The 10,070-nt window shown below is 37.8% G+C and overlaps 1 protein-coding gene across 1 annotated transcript; it reads left to right on the top strand.

Annotated features, from left to right (window-relative positions):
* Positions 1-6,155: 6,155 nt before the first annotated feature.
* EVX1 (even-skipped homeobox 1) lies at positions 6,156-9,685 on the top strand. Its single transcript, XM_075269821.1, has 3 exons — positions 6,156-6,528; positions 8,178-8,416; positions 9,161-9,685. Exons 1-3 carry the CDS (start codon positions 6,156-6,158, stop codon positions 9,683-9,685), a joined length of 1,137 nt encoding a protein of 378 aa, XP_075125922.1.
* The last annotated feature ends 385 nt before the right edge of the window (positions 9,686-10,070 follow it).

Genomic DNA, 10,070 nt, shown 5'->3' with positions numbered 1-10,070 from the left:
GGCGTGCAAATGAAACTTTCATCTCTAGACATACTGTATAACATAGTGGGATATTTTGATGCATGTATCGCAGAGAGTAACAAAGCTGCCTCCAGCAAATATCTCACCACCATATTCTTACATAAGACGCCACTGAAAACACAATGAAAATGCCACTAACGCTTCAACTAATGTATAAATTCAGAGTAAGCAAAGTTACACAACATTCAATATTACACCTTTAGGGTTTGTACACACAGGTTGGAACTGCTAAAATATTGCTGTGGAAATGTGTATAAATACTGAAAAATCCACAATTCCATGTCTCCTCTTTGTTGATTTTTTTTTTTTATTATTATTATTATTTCATTGCATGTTACATATATTTTACTATATTCCCCATGCAAAGTGTATGGGGTAAACTCCAAAAAACATGCAATATACAGTACATTTATAGACAGTGGACTGAATCTGCACATCAGATAATATTGTGTATGAAATGTGCAGCAAATGAGAGATACATTGGGTGATATTCATATCTGTCAACAACAAAAAAAACTGAATTCACAACAAATTCTGCGCCCGGAAAACTTACGCTACATTCACATCTGTGCTGGAATCCATTAGGCACATAGTCTGTATAAAATTGCAAACAAAAACTCCTGCAAGATTGACTGTTTCATCCAAGGACAATAGATATCCGATGAACCCCATTGTAACCTATGGGGTTCTCCGGGATTCGTTGTTATCCATATTTTGACGGATCCGTTAATTTTTAATCCATTCTTCTAGTCCTGCGGCGGACCATAAGAACGGACTAAACCACACAACCTGACGAACAAACTACCCCAATAATCCAGCAGTCCAAGGAGGGATCAAAAATGACAAATAAAAAATAAAAGTATAACCTTAGCCTTTGTATCTCATAAAACTGGATACATGCCAAATCAATAATGGTGGAAAAATAGCATGAAAACGCTTATTCGTTTTGGGATACAATATCCCTTAGTCATAGCATAAACTAAATATGAAAAACGCTCCTAAAGCCCAGGGCCCCACAAGACTGAAACGCAATGATTTGCCCACAGCGGAAATGCCGGAAGAAAAATTGCGGCATTTTACAGTATGGGCAAAGTGGATGGGATTCTAGCAAATTCCATGCCCACTTTGCAGTAAAATATGCTATGTGGACACGCCGCGATTTCCAAAACTGGATATGCTATGACTAAGGGATCTTGCATCTCTAAACGCGTAAGCAGTTTAATGCTGTTTTTCCACCATTATTGATTTGGCACGTATCCAGTTTACTGAAAGACATTAAAGGGTAAGTTTTATTTTTATTTTGTATTTGTAATTTTTTTTTTTTTTATCCCTCCTTGGACTGCTGGATTATTGGGGTAGTTCTTTGTGGATCACAAGCAATATATATGGGAGTTTGGGCTATATTCCCACCAACTATTTATTTTGGATAATATCTGAGCCTTACAGTTCACATACAGGCAAAAAACTGTCTTATTACTGCAGTATATATAATATGGTTTCTTGCAACTAAATAAGCAGATATTAAAGGGACATAAGACACAGCTCTACAGAGTTTGCTACAATTATTTCATTTCTTTGCAGTCCAGAATGGGTTGAATAGGCTGATACATTTCACCTATACTTATACAATGTACATTTGTGTAATGTGAATATGTTCTACACTGGATAGATACAATTGTAGCAAACTCTTAGGGCTGTGTGTATGGGTTATTATAACCTCTGTATAAAGGAGACTGTTTTCATTCACTAACAGCAAACTGAGATCTTGCAAATGGCGATAAATTCACAACACAAGGTACATAGCACAAAATGCACAACTTGTCATTGTGTCATTTATTTACATAAGACCTGGAAGCCTCTTTAATGACTTGTTAGCCCCAGTATTCTGCTATTCACATTACCCATTAAACCCTGCTACAATGTTAACAAAACATGGCCTGATGTGAACCTACAAGTAATGCCGCCTACATATTGTCATTAATAGAAGCTTTATATACCTGTCTTATATACCAGTCTTCCTCTCTGCTGCTGTACACTTGGCATGCCCAGGTCAATGCCAAGAGGCTGCAATGTAATTATATATGGTGCAACCTTCTGTAAGATGATTATAGATTGCAAGCCTCTAAACGTAGGTATATAATTGTAATCTGGCTATAGATTTGTTTGTTTCCTAGGCTATATTTGTTGACACTGGAGTAATAGTTTTATTGTTTGATGGTTTGTGATGTCTACATACGGTACTAGTGTATTGTACTTGGCTCTGCCCTGTGGTTAGCAGGGAGACAATAAGGCGCTGACTTTTAGATACCGACAATTTAATGGAGAGGTTTTATGATTTTATAGGGCTATCCATGTTGTATAGTTCTGCTCTTTTCTAATTTTCACCGGATCATTAAATTTCAAGAAAAAGTAACAGAGTATGGATCTATTATATAGATAATGGGTATATTGAAAATAAATAATAATAATAATAATATAATTTACATATTATAATGCAGATATATATATATATATATATATATATATATATATATATATATAACATTAGCTAGAAAACAACAAGCCATCTACTGTATTTGTCTTTTTTATATTTATATTTTTATATTATTTCCTGGACTTTACACTCTGAATGTTTTGCGACTTTAGACAATAAAATGTAAGCAAAAATTAAAGCTATGTTCTCACTGGACTAAAGGGCAGCAGAAAACCACAACAGAAAAAAAGCGCCAAATTTTACAACCTAAATGCATTGCAAAGGGGGGTCATCTGCTGTAAAAGGCTACAGGACATAATATACACGCTGCTGATTTTAAATCCTCCCTGCACAGATCATTTGCAGATTATTTCATCCACAGTGTGAATGGGCACTCTCAACATCTTATTCACTGCTACTATAATGCTATGGACTTTCTATACAGAAATCCCGCATGATAATTCTACAATATTTCTGTCCCTTGGGAACATAACCTAAAGGGGGATCCCAACCAAAGCAATAGCGAAACTTGCCACAAAGAACTCTCAGAAAATAATTTAGTTGGGGGTCCCTTCTCTATGACAATTTCACATTCAAATAATACAAAAACGAGCAATTACATTCCAGACATTTAAGAATATTCAGCAGAATTAATGAATATTATATAAAAAATATTAAGTAAAAATAAACCATAGTTCATAAAGAACAAAACCAATGTATGTAAGATAGTATATGCGCAATAAAACACGATTTCCTCAGTCCACTATTATATAGTTTAGTTCAATCTATCTCATCTCCAGTCCCATGAAATCTATCTATCTATCTATCTATCTATCTATCTATCTATCTATCTATCTATCCATCCATCCCTCCCTCTCTTCCTCTCCATTTTTCATTCTAACTATACGTGTGTGTGTGTGTGTGTGTGTATATATATATATATATATATATATATATATATATATATATATATATTATATAGGGTTCTTTGTACTAGTAAATCGAAATTTGTACTTTAACCAAAAAAAATAAATCCTGCAATAAAACCAAATTTTACAAGAGTGAAATGTCCCCTATGTGCTCAGTGCAAACACTTTCTTTCCTGAGCTTTCCTATGAGGTCAGTAGCCAATACCCTGTCACCTGTCACCATTGTCCCTGGTCATTACTGGCAGCTCTGTCTTGTTCCTATGGTCATTATCCCTCCCAAAAACAACAATCTCCATTGTGAAGCTAAACCTTGATGGACTAAAAGGGAAACGGCCATAAAAAAAATCCTAAAACTGAGCACAGGTCGAACAGATGATCTTACATTTCTATAGCAAGGATACCACATGTAAAGTGCTGTATAATGCCAATGAAATGGCTTAATTATTGCCATGGGACTAACAAAATAATTAAAACGAGGGAGTAAAACATTGGCCTTAACAACAGGACCTGTAAAACAGAATTCATGATTAGCTTTTAATACTGTATATACAGCCTATATTACTGATAAGCCATGGGCTTAACCCTCTGATTGCCAGCTGAGTCAGCAACATATTGAACTGGCACCCAGGAGGTTAAAAGCAGCCATGCATTACCCTGCTAGAGCCAGCAGCTGTTATGTGGCTGAACATCATTTACAATATCTGTGTCTATATAACATATGTCTGTGATACACTCAGCACTGGATACAAAGAATATAGCTGTAAATGAATACAATGAAAGCATAGCTATAAGGCATTACCTGCTTATTGTCCCTGAATGGCTGCAGAGGAAGGAGCCAAGAGTCTGCTGAGAATGACCAGACACCCAGTCCTCATCCAATAAGGTGCTACAATAGCTACAATACTGCCAATGCCCCGTCTGTAAAGAAAAGCCTTATTTTGCAACTGTATTCCTGAAATGTGCCCCAGTAAAGTTGTGCCTGTATTTCCACATGTGACTCATTTACATGTGGAGCCAAATATCCTGTGCATAGTCACTTTACTGCTTGTTTCATTTACATTTCGTTTTGATTCCATGTATTAGAGCCTGTCCTTGTCTACTGACTGTCAACACTATTATTATTATTATTATTATTTTGCATGATGGAAGTCTCCAGTCCAAACCAAGGCTTTTCCCATTCCCCATATGGCAGAGCTGGAGGTGGTTAAAATACATAACTTGGTCCCCTGGGAGAAGCTGCATTCATATTTCTGTTCTTATGTTGCTAGTGATTTGTGAGAACCACTTGGCTCCTCTTTATGATGGAAATCTAAATACACTTGGAAAGTCTATAAAAAAAAAAAACTACAAGAAAGGCATTGACATTAAAGTCAGGGCTCACCCATCTCACATGGACTGTACATTTGTAATGTAAAATATGCGACATAATGAGTCTGTATGGCATGTTCAATAATGGTTTAATATACAATACCTACTACTATAAAAGAGATTTACAAGGGTAACTCTTCTTGGTGGAATATATATATATATATATATATATATATATATATATATATATATATATATATATTCTATATATATGTATATATATATTGCAAACAAATACAGTTCAATTATTTATTGAATATATATATATATATATATATATATATAGTTTCATCTATATTACTATATGTTAGTCCTATATATCTGTCTATCATCCTTTTTGCACTTTTTATATATTTTATGTTTACCTGCCCATTAAATATAGACTTATTTATCTAGCCATGTATAAATCTAAGTGTCTTTTCTAATTATCATCAGTTTATCTATCTAGAATGTGTGTGTGTGTGTGTGTGTGTGTGTATGTATGTGTGTGTGTGTGTATATATATATATATATATATATATATATATATATATATATATATATATATAATCTTGTGATTTATCTCTCTGTAGACTTCTATGTGTAAAGTCCCTTTCAGTGCCATAAATATGATCTTTACCTGAGTTGTGCAGTACAGACAGAAGATGGTACTGTAAGGATAAAAGTCCCATGGTGACCTAGTATGCCAGGTATCTGCAATATGTCAGGGATCTGCAATAAAAACAAAAGATCATGACTTGTGGAAAAAAATTCATTGACGAACAAGAAGAAAAGTCCCCAAAAATGTTCCCACCATAAAAAGAAAAGTAAAAGTTATGATGTCACTAAGACTGGAGCTGGTATAGCTGCCCTGAATTATGGATGATAAGTGGAAAGACTTCACACGTTCTTCAATAAAAAAAAAAATATATATAGAAAAAAGGAGAAAGTTATGAATCCTCTGATGAATTATGCAACAAAGAGAAATAAGTAAAAGCTGAATTAGCGGGTGCAGAGCTGGAGAGGCCATTACTGATCCCTGCGGAACACTAGGCAGAGCTGGGCTGCTGTTGTTTACTCCACATGTAGATGTGTGTTCACACTTGGTGCATCCTCCGCGTTCATCAGTCAGTCCATAAAGCATTAGCTCGGGCTTCTCTTTCATCTTGGAGGTGGCGGACGTGGCTATTTATCCGGCTGCAGCAACAATCAATGAATGGCGTCAGCACAGGCTGAGGAATGACGACTGCACCATTAAGGATGACAGCTTAGAAGAAGAGGGCAATGGTGATCCCTCCCAGAGCCAGTCCAGCACAGGAGAGAGCAGCAGCACAGGGTCATCTCTATCTCTATCTAGTCCTGCCTGGCTCACACTCACACACACCATGGAAGCCAGAAAGGACATGCTCATGTTCCTGGAGGGAGGACAACTTGGCACTCTAGTTGGCAAGAGAATGTCTCATTTGTCGGACACAGTGGGAAGCCCCATTCAGGAGCCGCAGGAGAAAATCCTTCCTAGGAGCTGCTTGAGCCCTAGAGCTGGCCCCTTGGCATCCAGGGAGAGGGCAGCGGAGGAAGTGGAGGTGGTATCAGGGACCGACCCGGACAGCAGGTCCTCAGCAGCCCCCCATCCGGATGCCCTGTCAGCCAAGGGGCAGCACAGCAGCTCCGACACCGAGTCCGACTTTTACGAGGAGATTGAAGTGAGCTGCACCCCGGATTGTACCACAGCCGACTCCGACTACCAGCACAGCAAAGGTACCAGTAGGAATGGCAGGGCACAGCAATGAAAATGACATTACATACAATGCATCTGGTGCATACAATATGTTAAATGCTACATATATTGCATGAAGATATATATATATATATATATATATATATATATATATATATATATATATATATGTAAATATTGTGCAGCACATGCATAATATATATGTGTGTATATTTATGTGTATATATATATATATATATATATATATATATATATACACACATATATAATTTACACACATATGACATATAATTTACACACATATGACAGTCCTGTAAGTTTAATAAATATTTACAGCATATACTTGATCACATTATTTATTTGCATTGATTTTTATTTATTTCAATATCTCATCTATATCATGAATTTGGTGACAGTATTTCCCATGCTTTTACACTCACAATCATTGTCATATCCCAGTCATTCATTTTCCTACTACCCCACGTTGTGGGCTTCTGTCCTTTCATTGTTGTGTATGATAAGAGGCAGCACTGATGTTTAGGACCTAGTTCACACTCCATGGTCTCTCTAGGGAGCTTAGCACCTTTCTCTGGACTGAAGATCAAAGATTGAGCTAAGGAAGCTTGTCTAGGACATTGTCTATAGGTGACCATAAAGACAATGAGATGAGAGCTGCAGGCTCTCTGGTTGATCTCCTGCTTTACATGTCCCAATCAGACTCCACTCATCTTCTCACTCTCACTAGTGGCCGGCGCCAGCAAGGAAATGGTTTTTGGGATGTTAAATGAAAACTTTGACAAAAGCTCAAGTTGCATTTGAAAGGTTAATAGTCGGGGATCTCCCCATACATGTGCATTGAGAACCAAGACTGGACCAGGTAGACAGGACACTCTATCTATCTATCTATCTATCTATCTATCTATCTATCTATCTATCTATCATCTATCTATCTATATCTATTTCTATCTATCTATTTTGTTACATTGTTACTATTATTTATAACAATAATTTATTTAGATTTTTCCACATTTTTCCGTAAATATAATTAATACTAATATTCTTCGGCCATGACCCTCACCGATATTATTCTTTCTTGGTTATCTTTACCATCTAGATTGTGTCTATTACAAGCGATTAACCATTAGGATTGTCCAATATAATACACATCACTTCCCATGACATGACATCCATGTTATTTTCCATTACCTTTAATTTATTGGCCAGTACATAGAGGACTAGAGAGGGTCGGGCTGTCTGGACTGTGAAATTGGAACATGCTCGCTAATTTAAGGGGTTACGACCAATAATGGTCAGTGGTCGTGCTCAGAGATCGCTGTGACTGATAGACCTGTCATTGTCTAGCAATCTGCGGGCACAAGCTGTATGTCTATGCCAGTCTGACTATCAGATCTATGCAATGTCTATATTAGTCTGATTATATTTGCAAGACTTGATGTTTTCTGTGTGTAGGTCTCCTTATGGTGCCTCTCTCCTATATATAGTGCATCCCTCCATATAGTGCGATATGGCATTTGTCTACATTGTCTTTTCGGACTTGTATGTGAATGGCTACACTTGGCTCTCCATGTTGTGATTCCATTAAGGTGCTAGATAAGGAGGGGTGGCCATGACTGTAACTTAATGTCCTGTGTTTTACTTGTGTCTGCAGGTCAGTGCTCTGAGACCATGGGTGGCAGTCCTGTGAATGGGAGCGATTCATCAAAGGCAAGTGGTGGATCTCAGAGCTCCCTGTCCTGTTCTGGGGACCAGATGCGCAGATACAGAACAGCCTTTACCAGGGAGCAGATAGCACGGCTGGAGAAGGAGTTCTACAGGGAGAATTATGTGTCCAGGCCCAGAAGATGTGAACTGGCTGCAGCCCTCAACTTACCAGAGACCACTATCAAGGTATGGAGCTGTAATAGTAACCTAAATCTATATATAGTAACCTAAACCTATATAAAGGACCTATAGAAAGAGGACCAACAGACTACTCCAGAGCATCATTCCTAAAGTCTACAGGTCAACAAGCTATTGTTTTCTGTAAGCAGCCATTTTAGGCTAAGTGCAAGTTGAATTTTAATATGACTACATCACTGACCTGTAGCTATAAGGCTAGGGTACTCCAAAGCATCATTCCTACAAGCTATTGTTCTCTGTAAGCAGCCATTTTAGGTTAAGTACAGGTTGATTTTTTTTAAAATATGACTACATCACTGAGCTGTAGATATAGGACTAGCATAGGACCTGGGTACTCCAGAGCATCATTCCTAAGGTCTTCACTCCAAAAAGCTATTGTTCTCTGTAAGCAGCCATTTCAAGCTAAGTACAGGTTGTTTTTTTTCAATATGGCTACATTCCTGAGCCGTAGATATAGGACTAGGGTACAGTCTACAGCATCATTCCTGCAGTTTACACCTTTACAATCCTTGGATTTCTATAAGCAGCCATTTAAGGGTTATACTACAGTTTAAGTCTACAGACATGGTATTAGCATCTGGGGGTTCTTTGTTTTGAAGGGGTTTATTGCATTATGGATCATCTTTAAGTCCATGTCTATAGTTTGTGATACTAGATATTCATTTCTTGAATATAAATGCTTCCAATTGCTCTATTATATATTTATATTATATTTATTTTTTTTATTTCCAGGTCTGGTTTCAAAACAGAAGGATGAAGGACAAGCGTCAGCGCCTGGCAATGACCTGGCCCCATCCTGCAGATCCAGCCTTTTATACTTACATGATGAGCCATGCAGCAGCTACTGGCAATCTACCTTATCCTTTTCCATCTCACCTACCTCTTCCTTACTACTCTCACATGGGGATTGGCACCACTACAGCCTCAGCTGCCACCCCCTTTAGTTCCCCACTGAGACCACTAGACACCTTCAGAGTCCTGTCTCATCCTTACCCAAGGCCAGAACTCTTATGTGCATTCCGGCATCCTTCTATTTATGCCAGCCCTGCACATGGACTTACTGCTAGTGGCGCCCCTTGCTCCTGTCTGGCATGCCACTCCACTTCTCCCAATGGGCTGGCACAAAGGTCTGCAGCATCTGACTTTAACTGCTCCTCTTCTTCGAGATCAGACTCCTTCCTTACTTTCACCCCATCAGTCCTGAGCAAATCCTCCATTCCCTTAGACCAGAGAGAAGAAGTGCCACTGACCAGATAAGACTGATGCCTTCTGCTGCACCTACTCCTTCCTCAGTGACTTGGCCATGGGCCATGTCCATGTCTTAAAATGCACCAGGAGGTGACATTACTGAACTTATCAGGGCATCATGTTTCTTCTCCAGATTAACTATGAAAAAAACCTATTATCTTAAGAAGAGAAATGACTATACTTTTACAGGATGACCATTTTCTAGGCATTGTCACAAGTTGTTTATTCTATGAAAGTGTCAGTGACAACATGGAGGACCTATGTAGATTAGGATTACCAGTCTGGAATACTTGAATGCTATGTTAACACAGAACAAAAAGGTCATTTAGAAATCTTTTTCATTCCAAATGTTTGACGTGAGATGTTTTCTTTCGCAGCAGCTTCCAGTATTATA

Source organism: Leptodactylus fuscus, chromosome 4 (genome assembly GCF_031893055.1).
Source record: "Leptodactylus fuscus isolate aLepFus1 chromosome 4, aLepFus1.hap2, whole genome shotgun sequence".
NCBI lineage: Eukaryota > Metazoa > Chordata > Amphibia > Anura > Leptodactylidae > Leptodactylus > Leptodactylus fuscus.
The sequence above is the reverse complement of the archived record's forward strand: the minus strand, read 5'-3'. Positions and strand labels throughout refer to the sequence as shown.